This window comes from Manis pentadactyla, chromosome 8 (genome assembly GCF_030020395.1).
Source record: "Manis pentadactyla isolate mManPen7 chromosome 8, mManPen7.hap1, whole genome shotgun sequence".
Lineage (NCBI taxonomy): Eukaryota > Metazoa > Chordata > Mammalia > Pholidota > Manidae > Manis > Manis pentadactyla.
The window spans coordinates 99070427-99094711 of NC_080026.1; the positions used below are offsets into that span (position 1 = coordinate 99070427).

The 24285-nt window shown below is 41.6% G+C and overlaps 1 protein-coding gene across 28 annotated transcripts in view; it reads right to left on the reverse strand.

Moving 5' to 3' along the window:
* The window catches only part of KCNMA1 (potassium calcium-activated channel subfamily M alpha 1), a 702509-nt gene that overhangs the window by 154473 nt on the left and 523751 nt on the right, over positions 1–24285 (reverse strand). For all 28 annotated transcript variants that reach the window (XM_057506035.1, XM_057506055.1, XM_057506052.1 and 25 more), the window contains exon 14: positions 22899–23054. In XM_057506035.1, the coding sequence (XP_057362018.1) occupies positions 22899–23054 (156 nt within the window). The remainder of the gene's footprint in view (positions 1–22898; positions 23055–24285) is intronic.

Below are 24285 nucleotides of genomic sequence, written 5' to 3' on the forward strand. Positions count from 1 at the left end.
GTTTATGAAAAATCAGAAATAACCACAAGTGGCATATTTATACAATGGAATACAGAAAAGCAACTAAAAATGATGATGAAAAAGTATATCAGTTCATACAGAAATTATATAAGGCACATTACTAAATAGTATATGTAGTCTGACCCTATTTTTAAAAACATACCCTGTAATTACTGAGTTTGTAAAGCCATAGGAAAATATAGAAGGCTTTATACCAAATACTAACAGTTGTTAACACAGTGGTAGGTGACATTTTTTTCTCTAAAGATTCGTGTATTGTCTGAAAGCTTTTACAACGAGTGTATATAAAACAATGCGACAACACATGTACTTCTACACTGGAAAAAAAAGTAGATTTTTCCAACCTCACCCTGAGTATCACAAGTAGAAGAATATGTAATTTCAGAGAGGTCCTATCCCAGGTTTCATTAAAATGTGGTTTTTTTTCCTAATTAATGAAGTTCATCTGGTTTTCCCAACAAATGCTCTTCGTGTTAGACATTTCTGAAGGCATTTTACATTAGAACTGATCTTTAAAAATTATGAAGTGAATAACAAAAAGAATGCTGAGCCCCGCTGGGGGCCTGGGGATGTCATGAGTTCCCAAAGCAGGCAGACGATGTGGTCTTCGGGTGTCTGAAAGCCGCTTCCTCCCACGGCACCTCCACTGGGAAGTTAGATAAAGAGGGAGAATGAGAGAGCTTCCCAGCCAAGAGGAAGTGGCTCTTTACAATGTCTTGTGCTGATGTTGAATTAAAAGGCATCTTGCCTATGGCCCAATAGATGCTTAAAGTTGAAAGAGACTTGGGAACAGTGAGAAATGCACACCTACCTACTGGGTGATACTCTGTGACACAAAACCCAGGAATAATTTAGAAATAAATGGAATGCTCCCTGCTTCTATGCTATTTGTCTGCTTTGTGTCAGTCTGGGTGATTAGATTACGTGGGTTAACCTCATTAGTTTGAGCTGCTTGGAACCTACTCCCACATTAGACATTAGCTATGCGATGCTGCTGGGTATGGGCTGCATATCTACAAATCGGTCTTCCCCAGAGTAGGGTCTTTAAAAAAAAAAAGCATTCAACCATTTCTACTGCTAAACAGAATGATTTTAAAAATGAACCGCAATGTGTTTCCCTAAACACAAACTTTTTAATTACCCTGAATCATAAGCTTTCAACTTTTTTTTGTCAAATAAAAAACTTTGTGTTTTTATAATCAAGGTCATTCATTCTAACGAATGTGAAGAAAGCCTAGTGCCTAGTGTGCTTTATCAAATTTGAATACAGAATATGTTGAGCATTATATTACCATAATTTATTGATAAATAGGATTGCCAATTATAAATCCTCTTTATGCACAAATAGTATTCTTGAAGTGAAAGAATTCAGCTTATTCTTTAGGCAGAGGCATTCCTTTTAAAATCTGTTAGTTGTGTTGATAATTTAAGTATTACCCTTGATTTTTAAAAATAATGAATATGAACCTTTATCTCAGTTCTTGATTGTTGGTGGTATACCTAACTAATATAGTTTTAATAAGTTTATGTTGTGGTCAGTATTTTCATGCCTCTGTGACCTAATGGAACTACTCTTTAGAACAAATTTTATTGTAGGTTAATCATTAAACTTTTTAAATAAGTAGAAACAGATTCTTTGTATGATAACAGTACTTGTGTTTGTTTTCAACCTAGAAAAAATTTTTGTTTCACTGATTTCACTCATTCATTCAGCAAATATTTATTTAGTATATTATTTTCTTAAGACCTATTCCAGTTGCTAATTAAATCATACTCAAACTGGTATTTCTTTTTCCATATTTTTCTCTTTGCTGGAAATGCACCAGATATGTCTGGCTAAGATATATCTGAACAGATATATCTGACCTTTACTGATTTTTCCCACATTTTTTTTCCTGCAAGTTTGCCTTTGTGGGCTAATCTCAAAAGAACTGAGACATGTGCTAGGAAAAAATATACAGAACGTTCTGGAAAGTAAAATGTCTCCTTCTACATCCATATGTGGATTCCTAGGTGGCATCTACAATGCTAGATATAGTAACATTGGATGGATTAAATAAACACTGAGGGGTTTAAATTCATTGTCATAACCTTTCGTTTAAGATTTCCACATCTTTAACACTATGTCTGTATAAAAAAGCCAACATGTATTTGAAGTTTCTGATAAAGGTGTTCTACACATACACACACAAAATGTAAAAAGAGTTAAGAAAGGTAATTTTTTAAATATTTATTTTAGCACAATTAAATTTTTTAAAAACCCATATGTGTAATGTAAGAACCAAAATGTCAGTAATTATAGTTAATACTGAGACCCTGTCATCCTTGAAGGCAAGATGGACAAGTTGTTGTGGAACAAGGACAGGAATGGGCCGATCACATCAGCAGAGTCCGGGATGAGCACCCGGCCTCACGTGATGTTCTGGCACTCCACACACTCAGGCAGCGCTTAAATGATCACTTCCCATAAAGGTTTACCTTCCTAAGTCTCAGGCACGGCCTCTTTCACTTAACTTTGAAAAAGTCAAAACGAAAGTGCACCCTTCTTTCACCACTGTCAGGAGCAATGGAATGCATTTTTAGGAAAGGAAAGACAAGTATAAATTACATTGAGTTTAAAACACATGTGCTTCAGTGGACTTCAAAGACTAGTCTGAAGAAAAGCATGTAAATTATCTCATTGGTTTTTTATATTGATTACATGTTGAAATGATAATATTTTGGATATATTGGGTTAAAAATATTACTTAAAAAAATAAATAAATAATAAAACACTTGTGCTTACCACAAGTGAAAAACGACAGTGAGCAGAGATCTAGAGAGGGGGTAGTTATTGTCATCATGACTCCTCTTAAACAGATGACCAAACAGAGGACAGAGAGGTTGAGTAACCCACTGAAAGTCACAAAGCCAATTACAAACAGAATTCAGTTTCATGCTCTTGACCACCCTCCACAAGACCACTTGGCAGAATTGCTGGGGTCAATGCACAGGGAAGTACCTGAGGTGCAGGATTTGAGGACAGGGAGAATTTGCAGTGGAAAAGCACCTAAGGGGGAAATGCCAGAACAGAAAGTCTTACAATCTGGAGTAAGACTTTGTGAGCAATAATACTGATCTTGAGATGAGCTGCAAGGAGAGTTCAGGCCTCCTCTCAGAGCATGACAGCATTACTTCTGGTCTATAAAATGGAAACATCCCAGCCTACAACTTCTTGCCTAAAGTAGTAGAGGCTGTTCTCCACATTTGTGTTGTCAATGAATTTTTAACTGTAAGGTGAATACACACTTCTCAGCAGAAAAAAAATGAATGAATGGGACCAAAATGACTTCAGGAAAGGTGCCAAAATTAATTACCAGCCATTCAGCAATCAGCCAAAGACAAAGCACTCCCTGAGGCCACATCTCTCCCGTGGCTGTTACATCGAAGGCCAGCCATTTAGAAGAGCGCCTAGCAAAGATGGAGCGGTGATGCGCTGTGGGTCCCCTGTTCATCAAATACTCACAGGATCTTCCTTGAGGTAAGGGAACTGTGCCATTAGGCCAGCTCATCTATAATTCCTGTGATCTTACTTATCTACACTTCATTCTCTAACTTTCCCACCAGTCTAGCTCAAGTCCCCCAGGAAAATGGTTGTACACCAGTCCATGATGCTCCACCATCAAAGCACCTTCCCACTGGAAGCATCGGCCTTGGCCCTGGGAGAAGTAACAGCTCCCTGATCCCAGGTTCTGCATGTGTTACTAATGGTGGCTTGGTAATGACACCTTTTACTTTTTATCTTTTCTCTGATTAGAGTGAAACTGTGTTTCTCTAATGCTACAGCCCAGCAAATGTGAAGAATCAACCATCCTGGCTGGGGTGTGTTACAACCACTGTGATTTCTACTCCCAGCAGAGAATCTGAATAACCATGTTGATTACTGCCAAATAATCTTGCAAAAGTCCATCCTTACCTCTGGAGTCATGTAAATAATTCCAAAGATTATCATATATCAATCCTTATTTAATTGAAAACAAGTACACTGTTTTAATGCAAATATATTTATATTATGCACATCAAAAATAATGAACTAAAAGGAAATTATAAAAACCAATGACCATTATGTTAATGGCTGCAATAAGAAGAGGTGAGTCATAAAATATACACTAACATTGCCCAAAACTGGTAGTAGGAGGCTACTGTGTTAGAAGATATTTATTGCATTTGCTATTTAAAAAAAAAATCTATCCAAATTCTCAATTCTTCCTCTAAAGGATGCACAGTTTTAAATCATAAAACTGCTTAATAAGAACTAATTAGCTACATCTAAATGAATATTTGTACATATAAATCACACAATACATTGTCACTGTCCTATATAACATGACAGTCTAAAACAGAGTGCAGTGACATGAAATGACCCAACATGTCCTAGCTCCCATAAAAACACAGTTATTCCTACAAAAAAGAGAGAACACCCACAAGAAGTACTAAGTCCTGGACTACAATAAAAAGCATGGAATCAGCATTTATGAGCTTCAGGCTGATGAGTATGTGGCTGGTTACTAAACTGTGTGGAGTCATTTATCCTCATTCCTCAACGGCTTGCTCCGTCACTGTGAAAAATCTGATTTAATGTTGTATCTAATCATTTCTTGCTAGAAAAAAGAATGTAAAGGACAACTGAGTGCTGAGAAGACTTTATCCCTGGGCTTCCTAGTTTCTCTCTCTTCTCCTGTACTTCCCTTTATGTTCCAATGTTAATGAACTCGCCCCAGTTTTTAATCAGTGGGCAAGTGGCTATCTCTATCTCCCTCCCTTCCTTGCCTCAACATTCTTCAGTATAATTACAAATCCCTAAAATCAGCTCATGGAATTAAAAAATAAAACGTTTGCATCTTACTAGCCTAGCTCCTCATAGATGCCAGAACAGAGGACGTCTCACTGCACAGCTTTCTGGGGGTGGAGCAAACAGGTGATAAAGCTGAAACCAAAGGAAAGAAGCAGAAGAGATGGGGAACGAATGGTGATTTGTACGTTTTCAAAATGTGTTTCTTCTCTGTGCCAAATAGCATAACAACGCTGTACTTCCTGGACGTGGACTCAGGTCAGCTGCCCTTCTGTGAGCAGCACTGGATTTCAGGGACCCCATAATGATTTGGCATTCTGCAATTATGGCCTATTTCACATTGCATTTTCCAGAATGTAGGTATAGGATGAAAGGATCTCAGATTTTTCCAATGGCTTCAGGACAATGTCAATTAAAACAAATTATTTGGGATTTGATGGAATGCCAAATAACTGGTTGCTTTAGCACTGAACGAATAAATAAACAACTCCAGAGATTAATTTCAGGTGGACTTGAGCCAAATTTCTTATTCCCAGACTAGTGGGCTGCAGACTATCAAATTTCTTCCATCAGGCTTTATGGAAAAAAAAAATGTGTCCACATGAGGTGTTCAGAGATTAACAGACCACACCACATGAAAAAGTTAGAATATATGGCACCTTCCCTGTCTGCCATATATGTTACCCCAGCCCAGGTTATTTCTGAAGAGGCAAAGAGGGCCAGAGGGACTGAAGTTAAAGGAAAAGTGATGAGAGTTTTTCAAAAGAATTATTATTTATAAATTATTTAAGAAAGTGTTATCTAGGTGGCAGGAGATTGGTACTTTTTTCAATATGTAAATGGTTTCTCTACTCTCCCTCACTTCTCTCCAATGTAGAAAAGATGTTTACGCTTAAGGTATGTCAGACCTTTTGAAAGATTGACCTATTCACTGTCTGTTCAAATAGGACTTTGGTTTGGCAATCTTGCTAATAGTTAAGAACATTCTCATTGGTGCTTCAAATAATAAGGCTCTTAAAATGTCACAAAAAATTATTCTAATCTGGGTAGGGCAAGCAAAAAGTAATGTTCCCAAGCAGATGCTCGCCTGAGGAATCCTCATGAGGATAATTCAGCCCTCAGCATGCAGGAATTTACAGGACAGTTTCCCAACCTATTTGAAATGAGGAAACAGGGTTTTGTTTGTATTTCTAATATCCACTCTTCTGCATACTCAAACTTCTACAAAATCTAACAGAAATGAAATCCAAAGCAAGCAATGAAAAGGCCAGGGATGCAAAGTTCAAGGCCAAAATTTTTATCATCAGATTCAACTGACATAAAATTCATCTATCCAATTGGTCAAAAGGTTTCTAAGCACTTACTCATCCCTTGTATGGATGAGCAGCCGAGTTCCCAGTACCCATCCACGGACTGCACTCACAGTTGTGCTGTCCCCACTCTATCTTACCAATATTCCTTCTCAATACTGTCCCCAAGTCTTTGTAAAGTAGAATTATTCTCAGCTAAGATTGCCCATGTAAATTTGATGGAACTTACTAACAGAAGTTACCCTGAACATAAGAGAGTGGAGAGTAGATTCTCTGGTGTCCCCCCTGAAAATGTAGGTGGTTTTGAAGGCAGAATATTTTATCTGAATCTCTAGTGCCTGGAAAAGTACATGGTACATACTAGGGGCCCAATAATATTTGTTGAATGGATGAAATAATTTGGGAAGCCCTGCATTTAACAAAAGCCAAACTGGGAACTTTTTTAATGCCATGCTTTTGCATGTAACACGTTAATATGAATTGTAAACCTCCAAGGGGAAACATGGTATTTAGTCACAGAATTCTTCATTCCAAGGAGCAGCTCATGGAGATGGGCAATGCCCATTTAAAAACTTTCTTTCCCTGATTTCCCTACCACGGTTTCCCTTGATCCTTCCTTCAGAAATATATCTCGCTATAGCCATTTTCAGTTGTCAAAAGCCAACTCTTTCTACAAAGTCCACACCACATGCTATGTCATCAGTAAGGCCTTTCCTGATTCTCCCAACTTGACGTGCTCTGCTTCACTTTAACGCGAATGCTCCTCTGGGCAGGCTCGGAAGGCTAAGTGAGGTTATCGGTGTGGAATGCTTAGAACACTACCTAGCCCGTAGTAAGCACTCAGGACGTTTTTATTATCATTAGCTACCACCACAGCATGTGAGTCTTCTGACATCTGATGAGAACTACAGTAAAGCAGAGTTTGGAGCAGGAGCCCCTCCCTTATGCACTCAACATGGTATCTTCTAGAACAAGTGGTGTAGTACCTTATAAGGTGCTTATTAGAGGTGCTTAATTAATATTCGTTGAATCGAACTGAGTATGACAAAACTGGAGAGACACAAAGAAATACGCACACATTTTCCAGGCACTCTAATCACAAGTACGGACTGATAACTTGATAGCATTTAGTGTTAGACCATGAAATGAACCAATTCCTGCCTCCAGTGCTAAAAAAGAATTCTGCATTCTTGGGATCCAATAGGAAGCATGTACAATTGGGTCATTTCCAAACTTCCCAGAAAACTTCTTAGTAGGAGCAATATTTTTCTGGGAAATGTTGTCATCATAAAACATTTTGGACTACTTAGCAAGTGGCTTATGATTTTCTAAATTCTAAATCCAATGACTTGGAGGCTTGCATTTCAAAGAAGGAACTGTCAGGACCTGGTTTGTCACCACTGATCTAACTGGAGCCTCCCTCCTACTAGCCAGGAATCCCACTGCCGCCCCTGAAGAAAAGAGCCCTTTTCTCCCAGCCTCAAGACTGCACTGTCTTCCCCATGTGACTCTGCCCTCTGTCTTCTCTTTGTCTTCACTTTTTGGGTTCCAATGTAGAGCCAGACAGAATTCAACATGAAACAGACTGAACCAAGAAAGGGTACCTTTGGCAATTCCATTAATTCTAAATTCAAAACTTGAGGGGAAAAAATAACTATTGCCCAGTTACTTATTTATTTATTTATTTACTTGCTTATTTATTTAGAACTCGGAGAAGAGGAGGAGAGTTAGAAGGAAGAGCATTTGAATAAGCACAGGAATTATGAGATTGCTTTTGATGAGACAAACCACTAGAGAGTTGCCTATCCTTTTGCAGAATCTTCAGTACTTTAGAAAGTTTGGAGAGAATCCTATCACATCTGCTGCTGTTAACATTTGGGATGATTTCTCATGAGCGAGCACATCTGAAGGCCACTTAACAAAAGTCCTCTGAGACTCTGAGTCCAGTGCTTCCCAGACTCTGATGTGCATGCGAACCACCCAAGGGTCTTAGTTAAATGCAGTTTTTGACACCAGAGTCCTAGGGTGGGGTCTAAGATTCTGCAGTCTAACAAGCTCCCAGCCAACACTGATGCTGCCCACACACAGGCCACACTTCGAGTAGTAAGGAGCAGTTCTCAAGGACAGTGAAAAACGTGGAGCAAGTATTCTCCATGCTGCCTTTGAGGACCAGAGATTGAGAAAACAGGATTTGAGTTACAGATGAAAAAAGGATGCTTTCCTTGAGTATCACTAAATATTGGAGCCAGTTACAGAGAAAAGTTGTAGATAATTAAGCACTGGGGTTCTAGAACATGTTTGAGTTTTGTGGTAATGAGTCTAAACAATTTTCAGGGATCCAGATTTATCCACTTAGTCTCTCCCCTGATCTAATAACCCCAATGATAGCTTAACCTTTATTTCAATGTGCGCTGTGTATAGAGAGAACAATGACACAGCTGTATTTAATTCAACTAAAAATAAAGTTTCAGAAAATGGCCCTGATTTGTAACCCTAATGTCCATTCAACTTCCCCATTTCAGGACACAGTGTTGTGTGAGGACAAAAACACTTGCCAACTCAGTCCTGTTTTAATGACAGCAGATTCTGGATACTTATGTCTCCTATCGCTGTACAATACGGCCTAATAAAGTCGAGCCAAAGAGACTAGATTTCATTTCAGAGCAAAGGGTTCGGCCATAAACTTTTGCTTTCTGGCTGAACAGAGCCATTCTAGCGATGAGCATAAATTCTGCTAGTTTTAGGTATCAGGATGACTGGGAAGCCAAATGGGTTATTTGTGAGCCAGGTATCCAAGGCAGAGGCACCCACTTTATGGTGTATTCATTGTTATCTGGAAAATCTCTTGCCAGCTAGAGAATATTTTCACAGGAAGTTAGAAACGACTTCAGAAATTCCCCTCTGTGGCTCCCCAGAGTGGATTTTAGGCCTCATCAAAAAGACATTTGGTTCAGAGATTGAAAGTGGGCAGCCTATAAATTGCCAAGGTATTTAGCTGGGCTTAGCAGTTTCCATTTCAGGGAGGCCACGATCCCGAGTGAAGTAGCAGCATAGGAAATACCAAACCACATGCAGGCTCTGGGTTCAAATCCCAGCCTCACCAAGGGCCTGCAGGCTAAGCTGCATAACCTGTCTAAGTCTCAGTCCCCTAGCCTGCAAAATGATACAAACAATAGTACCTACCTCCTAGGAAGGCAGCTGAAATGAAGTAAAGCATATCAAGTGCCTAACACAGTGCCTGGCAAAGAGTTAATGTTTGCTGAGTGCTTCCGATGTGTCAGGTGCTCTTCTGGTTTAGTCATACTAAAAGATGGCTTTTACTGAGCGTGTACCTTGTAGATAGATGTTCTGTAAGTGTCAGCTATCCTTATAAGTAGTGAGTAATGACGATGGTGATGGCGATGGTGGTGAGGAAGGAACATAGGCCAGTGGGATGTTGGGCCTGTGATACATAGCTTCTTACTGTTCAGCTGCTATTGAAAAAGCCTGGAAAACCACTGATCATCAAATGATCCTCTGGACTGAGGAGAAAAGTAAGCATCTTGAGTCTGTCCCCAAAAGATAGCAGCGTTCTGTGGAGGTCCTTCTTACCCCCTGCCTTTCCTCATAGCCAGCAAATTCACTCTGAATAGATGTCATGATAAGAGAGAAGTTAATTAAGGGAAATGATGACCTCCCCAAACAGGAGAAGGGTCATGTGTGGATAGCTCCTTTAAGCTGTCGTGGGAGGACCCAGCGGGGCCTTCTAAAAGGAGCCCTGAGCCGGCAAAACCCTGGGGGGTAGACTGGAGCTGCTCCTTCTGGTTCCTGGACTTGACTCTAGCTCACATCCCTCAACTGGAGACTCATTACCTCTTTCCTCTCTTATCTCTCATCCTCTTTCCTGGTAAATGGCTTTACTCCTTGCTTCCAGCCTCACCTCCCAGATTGATGTTGAGTATCAAGGATACCTGGCACATCCTTGGTCCACAGGATAGACATGCTAATAAGCTGCTGCTCGTTCACACATTACCTTTAAAAAATACTTGTTCAACGTGTGTTTGGAGAAGAGGCCAAGCACTGGTTGGGAGAGACAAGAGAAGAATGATCACTGGTCAGAGCCCTCAGCCTCTGCTGCCCTCAGCAATTCAGTCCTGGCCCCAGTTTCACATACTCTCCTCAGCAAAAGAAAACCCTTGCAGTTAAGTGGATTCTTCCTTTTTAGAAGGCAAATGAGAAAATATCTGTTGTTATTTGAACAATAACCCGTGCCTCTTGGGAAAAGGAAAGTCATCCCTTCCACCCCAAGTAGTTTACCAAAGTACTTTTTCTAATCACAAACTTTATGCCTCCTGGGAAGAAGATTTCTGGAAGACACATTTTTCTCCTCTTTCTTATATTTCTAGGAAGATTTTAGCATTTGTCATAGTTAAGTATTCCCAGAAAACTGCCAGGCAGGTCCTTGGTTCTGCACTTGGTATAAGACAAGATGAAAGAGAAGACTCATGATGTTCCTGTTTGGGCAGGGAGAGGTCTCTCTGTGGCTCTGTGCTCACTGGTCCCAGGAGCAAGTCCAAGTCCATTTCAGTCCTCCAGGAAGGAGCCGGAGGCTGCTGCTTTCTGAGTTCTCCAGGTAGCTCCTGCCAGTACACAGCTGCTCTCCTTCCATCACTACCACTGCAGGGCTCTGTCCTGGGCAAGGCTGAACTTGCTAGTTGGGCTTTCATGACACATGGGGAAGAATAGCCAGCAAATCTTCATTCACTGCAGAAGCCTGAGAAAAGCCAGACAGATGTACCCAGCTTTCACCTGTATATGCAGATAAAGTCCTCTAGATTTGCAGGGAGGAGACTGGGTTCTTGAAAGAAAGGTTAAGGGGGCTGGGGGAAAACCATTTAGGCTGATGAGCAGTGCTGCTGCCCTAGAAAATGTATTCAGGCAGAAAACTCAGCTAACTTTGAATCTCACCACAGTGAGTTCTGAATCTTCTACAACATCCTCCATTTACAAAGGCGCTGGCAACACAAAATTGTAAGCAACAGAGGGAGCGATACCTTTCTGCCACCCTAGAAGATGATTTTCCGCCACCCTAGAAGATGGTTTTCTACCATGTTCATCTCTCCATCTCCCCCACGCAGTGGCCCAATCCTAAGCTGGTCTCAGTCTCACTTCCAGTGGAAACCCAAACAGTACCACCCACTCTTAGAAGGAAGAAGGCGGTAGGTGCTTTCGTACCCTGGTAATCTTTATTAACAGTCCTCCAGGCTCTTCCATTTTTTTCCAGTGGGTGAATATGAGGCTCAGAAAGGCTGGATAGGATGTTGATGTTGTAAATCAGTCTTAGAACATTCCTCTTCCCCCAGCTTCCTGCCCACTGCACAGCTACCCAGCTTCCTGCATGTTTCAAAAGTGAAGACGAACAGGAAGGGTGAGGGCTGTGCTGGCAAATTCGTGTAACACTGTGGTCCATGGGTATACCTGCTGGGGAGACACCATCCAAGATTTTTGTATGATCAAGTCCAATACCTAATCCAGATTCTGAAAAGGGCACCAGATACTCCCTGAGCCCAGTTCTTTCCTCACTAGTCTATTCAAGGAGAAGAAAAATACCCAGTCACTGAAAGAAATGGCCTTTCCATGGCCAAACTTCAGCTAAAACAAGAAACCAAAAGAAACATCTTAAGGAATCATACTTAATCTTGTCACAATCTAGAAAAAGGAGAAACGGATTAAATCCATTGTCCTACACAGCATCACAATAAATATGGAGGCTAGGAATAGACACAGACTTCTCTTGGCAGAGCTTTTACACACCAAAGTCAGTGGGCACAGAGATCAATGTTACTTTTCAATGGGCAGAAATAACCCTACCTACTAAAATGGTATGGGGGGAAGGGAGGAAGCAAAACCTCTCATTCATATATATCAATTAATTCCATCCACTTCCCACTCTACTTCCCATCCCCCAGTGTATACAAAGCACAGCATCAAGGCAGGACATCTGTATTTCTTTGAACTCGAAGCCCTAATCAGTGGGCTGACATCACTCTTGTTACTGTGAAATACATATGGCAGTTAATGATAAAAACTACAAAAATTATACCCAGTTGAAAGGTTTTATTGCATTCCATTTTTCAAGATGGCAGATGGATGCCTAAATTGATCTCAGCATCATTTTACTGGTGTCCCTAAGTTTCTCTAAATCAGCCAAATGAGTGTAAAGTTGAAACAGCCACCTCACATTGTTCTTACCAGGAGATGTGCAGAATTCCACACACTGCAGCTTGCCATGCTATGCTATTCATAGCATCTGATGAAAAGGTGGATTACCTCAAACTCACTCCAAAGAGAATGATTATTAAATATGCTAAAGGACATGATAATGATGGCACTGCCTCAGAGGGAATATTCTCTCTGGTCTGGCCCTAAATGACAACATAGAATATGGCTTCTAAAGTGATATCTGGGATCCAGGTAAGATGGAATAAGCACATTCTACCCTGTATCTTTCACTGAATACATCTTTTAAATTAGACAGAATCATGGAGGCACTATTGAAGAAGAATAAGTAGTACCAGCAGATTAGGGAAAATGACCAGAATTGGAAGTACCACCAAATCAACAGTGAGTTTACCACCGTCTTTCCTCTTGGATCTAGCCTGACCTCAAGACAGCCCAGGACTTGTAAGGACCAGGATGTGGACAGAGAAAGCTCTAAGAGAAGCTCTCATTCTCGCTCAAGACCAGCAGAGGGAATTCCCAACACTTAGACAGAATGGGAAAAATCATGGTTTTTCTTTTCTCCCTTTTTCTCTTCTACCTTTTTCTTGTACACCTGCCCCTAAGGCGTCCAGTGGTAGCAGTAATAATAGGGTCAATGGAACTGGAAGAGATTAAAGAAGGAAGGAGAAACTTCACTGGTTAGAGGACTTATGACCCCAAGAATGTGGGTGAACAACACCACCAACCAACAGGCTCTAACTGACATTTACAGAACACTCTGCCCAGCAGTAGCAGAATCAAAATTATTTTTATGTTCATGTGGAACATTTAGAAGATAGATCACATAAAACACACTTCAACATATTTAAAAGCATTGAAATCATACAAAGTAGGTTCTCTAATCATAGTGGCATCAGACCACAAATTAATAATAGATAAGAGGAATATCTCCAAATACTTGGAAACTACACAACACACAGTTAAATAATCCCTAGTTCAAAGAAGAAATCGCAAGTGAAATTATATTTTTAACTGAATGAAAATAAAAATACAATATATGAAAATTTGTGGAATGCAGCTAAAGCAGTGCTTACAAGGCAATAGAAAACATTAAATGCTTATATTAAAAAAGAAGAGTCTCAAATCAATAATATAAGCTTCATCTTAAGAAGCTAGAAAATAAGAGTAAAATAAACCCAGGGCAAGCAGAAAGTAAACAGAAAAATATAAGCCAGTAGCTTTACTCATAACTGCCAAAACTTGGAAGCAACCAAAATGTCCTTCAGTAAATAAACAGAATTAATAAACTGCATTACATCTGTGTAAACAATGGAATATTATTCAGCACTAAAAAGGAATGAGCTGACCCACTCACTCCTTCCTTCAGATGGTTTTTAGCTTTCCGCCATTCCCTGTCAGCAAACAGGTCTTCATCTCCCTCCCCTGCTCAGCAGCAGCACTTGAATTGGGTGACAATTCTGAGGAGGCATCGTGTCTAGGGAAGACAGTGCTGCCTGTGGCTTTTTCAGACTAACACACCTTGGAGGGAATGGGGCAGAGAGATGTATTCCCTACCTTTGAAAAATACCTTAACTTTTGTATTGCCAGTTTGGCATGGTGGGGAAACCTAGGACACTGCTTTTACAAATATTGCAAAGTGATTTCTATTCTTAGAAGCTATTGACTTGAATACAAAACTAAGCAGTGTTCATACTGGAGACATTTCTCTCAGGAAGCAACATGTAATAGTGGGAAGGCACTGGGCTGAGAACCGAATAAACCAGTGGAGTTGTGGCCTCACTCTACCACTTCCATCAAACTGTGCCACCAGTCAGTCATCTTCTCCTCCTACTCTACAGATGAACAGGGGTCAGAAATGCCAGCTACTTTGCATTAGGCACATTTCCCAAGTGATATTCAATATAATGCTTATGCATCTAGTCAAATGAAAAATAATGTAAGAAAAATGTGTATCTTATAAAGTGCTATGCCAACTTGTTATAATTTTTAAATTACACCCATTCTATTAATTCAATGGTGGTTCCTTGCTTTGGCCTCTCAGATACACAGATTAGTTGCCTCAAAGTTCTGGGTTTCTCATCACTGTTCTGGGTGTAGATTTATACTTGAGGTCACTTTAGGACAGTGGTAACCAATAGATTTATCAAGGGAATCTGAGATTTTTATTCCTAATGGTCTGATAGCATGCCAAGACTTACTTGAAAAATCACTGATGGTGGGTGGGTGACCACACAACCTAAGTTAGAAAAACTGGAAGGGCGAGCTAGGAGGACTCAGCCTGCGGATGCCCGGATGCACTCAGAAATGCACACAATTCATTAAAGACTAAAAATCTCTGAAAGAGCTCATTTTGATGTTTGCTCAGAAGCTTGGTCAAGATGGCCTTATTTCACATTAGGGACAATATCCTGCCAGCTGATAAGAGTCAGGGTGAGTAGGAGATTTTCAGGGTTTCACACTGAGTCCTGGCCACTGACACTTCGGTTGCCCTGTCCTCACTGGGCAGGGGCTCTGTTTGTAAGTTACATAATCTTTCTATGCTGCCTTCCCCTTTGTTCAGTCTGTGCCAAGAGCCAAATAAAAGAATCCATATGTGATTACAGCTATAAAACCAAAAGGAAAATATTAGACAAAAATATAACATTTTGGGGTTTCTAAGTTTGTTTTACCTTTAATGCTAGGCAGACAGTTTACACAAATCATTTTGCTGCAAAGTAAAGAATAATGAGTTAAATGTGTTCCCTGTCACCATCAATCGTATATGTTTGCCTTTGATTGACCAAACATATATAAGACACATGAAATGACTTTCTAATCATGTTAGGAGGAGGGAAGAAGGGAGAAGGGGAGAAAAATGGGAAGGGGGAGTTTCAACCTTTTTTATTTTATTCAGAGATTCCATTGACATTTTCTGGCAATCTTCTAACATGTTGTATGGGCTTCTCTTCACTAATAGTGTTTGCCTTGAGAATTTGTAAAGGTCTGAGAACTCTTTAATTCAATGTTCTAGAAATTACCAGGGCCAGAGAGGAACAGAATCCCATGTTAATAGTTCATAGATTAATTCTCACTTCATTTCAAATCATTTGCAGGGAAGTTGCTCTGCTTTCAGGGGGGTATGAGTCCTCCTGGGCAGGGTGAATGGCACTGGGGGAGGCAGGCAGAGCGGCTGATCTACTGAGATACAAGTAGGGAGAAAAGATGCACGATTACATTGATCCAAACAGGATACTGAGGTTTAGCAAATTCATTTCAATTCATGGGTGTTTATTTTGATTTGTGAATTTAAACAACATACTGACTGGATTTTCTGGCAGTTGAAATGGTTTATAACCAAATCTAACCAGCCTTCCATGCATCTTCGCCAAGGATTATAAAGCTTTGCATTTCAAGTTCCCATGTGGAGCCAAAGCTCTTTAATTTGGCAAGGGAACAATGTACAGTAGCAAAGGAAGAAGTTATCAGCACCCAAACCAGCCCAAGTTGTAAGTCCTCACTGGCCCTGGCCCCACCCAGCTGTGTGTCAGAAAGGCTGGCCAGGCTAGGCTGAGACCAAGTTATTCATTCATTTATTCAACACACATTGAGTACCTATTATGAGTCAGGTGTTGTTCTAGACTGGGGATTCAGCAAGTAGCCCTAGGCTTCACATTGCTTACACTGCCGCAGGGCAAAGAGGAAATAAGCAATAAATGCCATGGAGGAAAACCAAGCCAAGAGAGCACCTAAGGAAGTGGATGTATGGGGTGTACAGTGGAGGGGGATGACCATTTTCAACAGGCAATTCTGATGTCTTTTCACATGGAACCTTTATTCACCCCATGGAGGCAAGGAAAACATCTGATCCCTTCCTAGAGAATATAGGGGTCAAGTGGGACACTGCTCCCTGTAGGGAGTCTCAGAGGCCCCAGGGACATTTATGAGCTTAGTCACTTTCTCGCAGGTTTTCTTGCATTTGCCAGGAAAAGTATTGAGTCATAAAGCATTCCTTTCTTAGAGATACACCATATTTTGGATTGGAGAATCAACATTGTAGAAATGTTGATTCTTTCAAAAAAACCCCAAAAACGGACCAACACATACACTGTCACCTGACATAAAAAAAAAAAAACCTGGAGCTCCTGGAGTGCTGATAAGTTACTGTTTCTTAATCTGCTGATTACACAGTGTTGAATTTATGAATATTTCACAAGCTGTCCATTTATTAGATGCACACTTTTATGTTTGTTCGTTATACTTCAATTAGAAGTTTGTTTTTAATTCCTTTTTAAAAAATGTAATACTAATGTTTTAGGGAAAGATCTCACTGAGAAATTAACATTGAGCAAAGACACTACAGATCTGATGGAGGGAAGCCATGCAGCCACCTAGGAGAAGAGCATTTCAGCCAGAAGGAACAGCAAGTGTGGAACCCCTGTACAAGCCAAAGGGAGCATGGGTGACATGAAGGAGCAGAAGAGCTCTTACGAAATAAGACCAGTGAGGTTATAGGAACCCGACTGCTTAAGACCTACAGGCCTTTGTAAGAACTTTATTCTGGTGGATGGGACATCATGGAGAGATTTACGCAGGAAGGTGACAGGATCTGGTTCATGCTTGAGAAGGATTATTCTACTACACTGAGGATAGACAGGAGAGAGGAAGGGACAAGGGCAGAGCAGGGAGACCAGTCAGGCTTGTCTCTAGGAGAGAGATGGGGGTGGTTTGGATCTGATAGAAAGTGCAGGTGGTGAGAAGGGCTCAGGTTCTGGGCACATTTGGAAAGTAGAACCAAGGGGATTTCCTGCTGAATTGAATGTGGTGTGAAAAAGAAAGGAGCTAAAGGTTGACTCTAAAGATTTCAGTCTGAGCAACAGGAAGAATGGCATTGTCAGTAGTGCAATGGGAGAAGACCAGGTTTACAAACAAAGAACAGGAATTCAGTTCTACATATGTCAGGTCTCAGATGAGATGAGAGATTCAAATAGAGATGTTGAGTAGTTAAATAGATGATACTCGGTTCAGGGGAGAGACTTTGAGTAGAGATATAAATTTGGGAGTTATCTATATAGCTAGATGAGAGTAAATGAAATTTCCAAGGAAGTGAGTATATTTGTATTGGGAGCCACTCTCCACTGGTGAGGAGTATTTGCAGAAGTCCACTGTCATGACACCGTGGATGATTAGGGTGGCATAGTCAAAGGGTTTGGAATAAGCAGTGGTTTCCCATCTCACTATCTACCTTCACCATGTGTGTTCACTTAGCCAGATAAACCCTCCACTCTGGCGCCATGAGCCTTCTCTTCTGGAAGTAAAAGCCCACCCAGATCCCGGCCTTATCAGCTGCAGCACTGGCTCCGTTCCAGAGATCCTGTCACCTACCTCTCTCCTGCTCCACACAGGGTTGAGGCCTGAGTCTAACATGCCTCCCTCACTTGGATGAGCACCTCTGGTGTGCAGAGCTTACACCCATCAGCCAGTAAGAACTTGTTCGCTCCCAGAAGAACCTACCTGAGCTAATGAACTTTACCTCCTGAATACAGCCATGTTTAATGCCATTTCCGCCTTTAAAAATTTGTTATTTCCTGACTTGTCCTAGCCTAGGCTAACCCCTCACCTGTCTTATGACCTCTGTGCTTATAGAACGGCTCAGAGAGGAAGACTGACAAGGCCCACAGCATGGGGTTGTGCAAACATGTGCCATCTATCCAGATCAGAACAGAAGTTTCCTGAAGCTTATGAGTGCCTCCTAGCCATGAATAGGACAGAATGATAAGCACACTGCCTGGAACGTGGTAGGTGCCCAGGGAATCTCTATTGAATCAAGAACTTCCATAAAATAAACTATGAAAAGCTAAAACGATGACACTAATTAAGGTCCCTCATATCATCTATCATATTTCCTCTTAGTTTACTCAAGGACCCAGAACCAGTTTGTCTGGTCTGACATGCGAGTCTGTCAGTTCTAAGCTTTCTGTGCAGACATGGGTTGCTGAACTCTTATCCCACAGTGTCAGTTTCGGCCACTGGAGGATGGGGATAATAATAATGCCAATTTAGGTAGGGCATTGTGAGAATTCAGTGATATGATGCAGATAAAGCACTTGGCATAGGGCTAATTGCATAGTTAGAACCCAGTGTATTCCAGCTATTATTAAAGATTCTTGATTTATATTTCCAGCTCCTAAACCATGTTTTTATATGTGTATATATGTAAACACACGTATGCACATAAACACAACTCAAAGTAAAAGTATTAAAACAATTCCCTTGGCTATAATTACTGCTAGGACTATGTATTGCTGTAAGTTTATCTCAATATGGTAATAACAATAATGAACACATGGTTCTCATGTCCAAAAAAGCCCACCTCAGCCAGGATACAATCTGAATAACACGGGCCTGATTTCCCTAGTGCTTCCTCATTCAGAAATAGAAACATGTGAGGGAAGAGACTGTGTTGTGATCAATAGTAAGTAACATTTTATCCACAAACTCCAAATCTTGTGAAGTAGGAAAAAAATTAAGTACATCACATACTTTCTCCAATTTCATAATTGATTTATTCAACCAAGAAATAATTACGGAGGGCATGCTATCTTGCAGGCCATGTGCATGTGTATGTGGTGTGTATGTGTGTGTGTGTGTGTGTGTGTGTAGAGATTAGATACTTAAATTAGATTAAGTGCTAGGTAGATTAGCAGATTTAAAACAATTGGTGTCATGAGAATGATTTAAATGTCCTAAGTCTGAAGACTTGATGTAGACTGAAATTTTAAGAGTTAATCACCCTGTAAACACACATTACACCCCCACACACAATTTTTCTTGCTCAAGGACAGCTAATCTTAGTAAGAATAATAAATAGCACAATTCTCAAAAATAGCAGGTCAAGCCCCAAGTTGAAACCAGATACACTGAAGAGAAAGTTAAGTATTACATGATAAAACTCTAAAGCTAAAACAAAACAAACAAAATTAATGGATCTTACATTACATCCAAGTGAGAAAACCACATACAGAGTAAGTGTGGCCACTTATCTGGGGATGAGGTGATGGCGGATAGGCTAGACAAGCTCATTGTCTTGGTCTTTACAGAAGACATTAGGAAGATTGTCAGTTGAACCTGAGGTGGGTGGTAGAAGGTCAGATAGTGGTAAATGATTAGGATGTTCCAAGCCTGGTTGATAGCATAGACAGTAAGTCAGAGGAACAAGGACGTTCACCTGTCGCCCTTAAAGGAACCTAAGAGTGAAAACTGGGCGCTGCCGGACAACATGCTTAACCTGTCTTAGCAATGCGCTGCTGGGCCAGAGGGCACCTGAGTGGCCAACCTGAGCCTCTTTCATGAAGTTACCATGTTTATGTAACAAATCTCTGTATACCAGAATCAAGCATACCTTGAAGGTTAAGTGGAACAAATTAAGGACAAATTGCCATAAAAGTCTTTACAATAGTTAGCATATTTAAAGAATCCATTACTCCAAAAGATGTGAGCTAACAGTACAGAGAGATTCCCCAAAACTTCAGATCAAGATAGAATATCCAAAATAGGAGCTAGGCTTTGGGGGCAATGACTCGGGAACTAGGGTGAGGATCTCTGAAAGTGACACTGCTGCGGGGATAAACAGTACTTCCCCATACTTCCTGGAACCTCGGAGCCGGGACTCTTTCGTGACTCCCATGTACGAGTAGCTCCTCTCTCTTTTGCTGAGCTTTATGGTCCTCTCTCTCAGGCTTGGCTTTTGGTCTCACACAAGCTAAAAGGGGAATGGATAGTCACTCTGCTTCTGCCTGTAATACGCCATCACAGTGTCAGCCTTGTTCTTCTTCTGTCAGCAGGAGCAGAGTACAGTGTACTCTGCAGAATGAAGAACAGGCTCTGTGCCTGCCTAGGGCAAGGGAGAAGGTGAGCTCACATTCTACTTTTGGCTTCCAGAAACACTAAGTGTTCTCAAGGGATCAAATGCTGCCAAAGCCTCACCCCATCTCCCTCCATTCTAACAGGCCTGCCTGTCCGCATGGAAGTGCTGATGAATTATCCACCTAGGACATCGGGGACACTGGGAAAGGAAGCAATTTCTGCAAACAATAATGCATTTACAGATTCTCTTTTCCATCAGCTGCCCCCAAATAAAAATAACTTAAGGCTTTGTAACCCCTGGAAAAGGAGATATACATAAAACACACCAAGGAGAGTGTCCTTATGGTGTCCACGATGGCCTCAAAGAGAGAAGATCTGGGATTTGGAGAGTAAGTGCACAAAGATGATGCGACAGAATGGGGACCAGGTGCTGAAGGCTGTCCCTATTTGAAATGAAAAAAAACATACGAAGGCAAGCCTTCTTATTTCCAGGTCATGTGCTTTAGCAAATTCCAACACAAAGACCACCTGAATGTCAAAATGCATAGTCAGAGAGCTACCTCCAAACAGGGAGGAGGAGTTGGCCCCAGATAGAAATAACACAATAACATGACCTCCAGAGGCAAATGTGTTTTCAGTTAGACCAGGGCCGGCCAGGCCTCTCCCCCAAGCTCTTCCTAAACAGGAACTTGGCAGTGGAATTAGCTAGGCTGGAGGGGATGTCCTTGGCTGCAGAGGTGAGGCCCTTCAGAGCCTTGAGGAAAGTTGGACAGAAGTTCTTTCTCCCTGCTGGTAATAACACCAAAGAATCAGTGTCACATCCATTTTATTAATTTTCTTGACAGGCAGCTCTAGTTTCCATGCAAGCACCACAAAATCAAAACATATGCATGTCAAGTGCCCCATGTGTGGTAGGGTCCTGCCGAGGCCGTGTTACATCAACACAAGGAAGCAGAGCCCAGGTCCTCAAACCACGTGCCTGGTCCTGTGGGCAATTCCCTGCTGGAAGACACTAACAGAGCCAGAGGACATGCAGGTGACAGTTCTTTATCCCGCTCTGGGCTCCTCACGTTGAATATAAGAACCCTGGGAGACACAAAGCCATAGCTGGTTTTGGGCTCATCTCTACGTCTGGCCACACCGACCTCCCTGTCACCTCTATTTTGCCTACATTCAGTTTCAGCCAGGCAGGGGAATAGCGGCCTGAATGGAAGAAGCCATTGAAAGGAATGCAGTGTCCTTACTTACGAGCTGGGTCTGAGCCGGGAGTTCTATGGAGTTGAGATCTTTGGGCACATAGTGAGTTGGATTTTTTTATCAAAGCATCCATTGCTAAAGTGATTGAAGGGACACCAAAATGATTTGTTCTTTTATGTATACTACTGTTAACTATAAATTGGCTGAATAGTATAAATTGGGTGAGTATGGAGGGCAAAGACCTAGAAATATTCGTGCTCTAAATCATACCACTTGCAGACGTACAGCACAAGCACTGCCAGACTTAGTCCATTTCCTGCCTCCCCATCCTTCCCACCCATCCCTCTCACACATTCAGGACCATTTTCCCAGCTCCACTGAGTATCTTATTATTGGTGATGGATAGAACAGTAATGGCAGCAAGAGGCTGGAGATCTCCCACCTTTGTGATCAGAACTCCCAGCCCCCTTTGCAGGACCTCTGGTGACTCATTAACTTCCCAACTCAACCACTACTAGTTCAGGAGGAGGAATGCAGATAAATGAATAACAGGGAAGGGGACTTAAGTCCAGATCTGAGCTGAGGGTCTCCAATGCCAAATCAGGAAGGCCCAAACAAGGCAGGTTTTACTGCACTGGTTTGCCTCCTTCACTGTCTAGACTGAGAACAACGCAAGGGTGAGGACTGTTGTTGTCATTATCCTGAGCACCAGAGCCCTCCCAGCAGCAGGGGCCTGGACCCTCAACCCAGTGCCTGGAAACACTTCTGGCCTAGCGTGTGGGGACAGAGGTAGGTCTTTCTTTGTCTGAGTCGGCCCAGCAGGCAGAGGCCACTTTGGGGACTTTGGGGTGGCTGCCCAGTGAGCTCTGTGGGCTGAGCAGGCAGACAAGGAGATGAGCATCTCCAGACCGCCTGTCTCACGGCGCAAAGGGCGCCGCTGCTGAGGACTCGGCTCATCATTTCACTCTCCATTCAAATAACCATGGCATGGCAGCCCTGCTGGCCTCCTTGATTGTGCAGAAATAAATAAATGAATTATGTTGCTGGGGTTTGGGCTTTAGCACAAACACATGGTCTGTATTTATCCACACACTGAGAGGTCCACCAGCCACTTGATGTAAAAGAACAAGATGATAATTCTTTTCTTTAGGCTCTGGTACCATATGGAATGTATATAAATCATATTTTTGTTTTAACAGCGGAGGCTTTGTTGATAGATAAACATGTGGTTTATCTAAAAAAAAGAGAGGATTGTGCTTTGAACAATCATTTAATGGCTGTGGATGTGCCAAATAAAAATAAAAACATAATTTTGAAAGAAGTTGGCCTCATGCCCAAATCTGTAACAAGGAATTTCTGCTCAACCAAAGTGGTTAAAGCCCGTCGATCTGTTTTGAGTTTAAGCTGTGCTCTCTACTCAACCCCACGACAAATTGAATCCGGGGCTAATGTGCTCTAATAGGACAAGACGTTACCTTTATGAATGACCTCATGGAGAAGAGGTTGGCGAGCATGGTGGAGAGGCCTTGAGCCAGGCAGCTCTGGGCTATGAACCCCAGCTTCAGCTCTGCGAGGCAGATTGCATCATCACCCTCTTTCCAGTTCCAGCTTGGGATGTTTAGCAGATGGGCCTGTGGAAACAGAAACAGGTATGAGACCTGCCTTTGTTAAATGTTCAATTGTTTAAAATCTCCTCTGGGAAATGCAGCATTGCCCAGCTGCTTTGGGTCACCAGACTCATCCTTTCTTTCCTTTGCCTGAGCCTGGTGTTTGGTGTTCTATTCAACTCTTACTACTCATCAGACTCCAGTTTCCCTGAAATGTGGCTTCTGCACCTATGAAGCCCAAATCCTCCCCTCAGGTCTGTCATTTGGCCAAGTAGAGTCCAGAGGGAATTTCCCTTTGTGAAAGACACATCAGCCCATGCTACTAGGATGTCTGGCCAGGCTGTTCGTAAGTTGGCTCCTCACAGATCTCAAAGATCCTCAGGCTCCTCAAAGATTTTCAGACTGTCATTTGCTTGCATCTTTTAGATTTCTTTTTTATCTGCCTTCCCAGTGCTCCAAATCAGTGGCTCCCAAGCTTGAGTGGTCATCAGAATCACCTGGAGGGTTATACAAACATATATTGTCGGCCCCTTCCCCAGAGTTTCTGATTCAGTAGGGTGTGTGATGGAGCTGGAGAATCTGCACATCTAACACGTTTGAGGTGATGCCAGGCTGCTGAGCTGAGGACCACACTTTGAGAGGCACTTCCCTAAATCATCAGGCAAATCACAGTGTAGACATGTTATAGTCTCTTGCAGATGGACTGATTCTCTTCAACAGTTAGGTTACATCCTGAGATAGGAAACCAGAGGCATGCTCACTCATTTTTTTTAAGTGGCATGAAGCACAGAGTCACTGATGATCCATCTGATGAAAGAATCAAGGTTCACAAAATTCTCCAAAATTGGGAAAAGGGGTAAAAACCTAATCAGAAAAGATTTTAAAGGCCTTAATGTCAAGTACAACATTTAGGTCAAAAAAATCAATTATGTAAATTCAAAACAAGAAAACCTAATCTGGCAGCAGAGACGAGGGGAAAGAAAAAAGCAGACTTAACTATGTGGGTGACTAAAACCACAAAGAGAGGCCAACAGTGTGACAAGTTACAGAGAAAGCCGATGCTTGCTTGTCAGAAATTATCTCCACATAGTGGGAGAAGAACATTTTGTTCTGTTGTGAACCAGTCAGGCTAGTTTCAGACTACTTAATCCAGCTGAGACAGATTTAAAGAGGGAAACTGATGAATTGAATAACTTCCAGAGAAAAACGACAAGCACAGGCGAGCTTAGGTTCTGGAAAACATCTTCTGAGGACC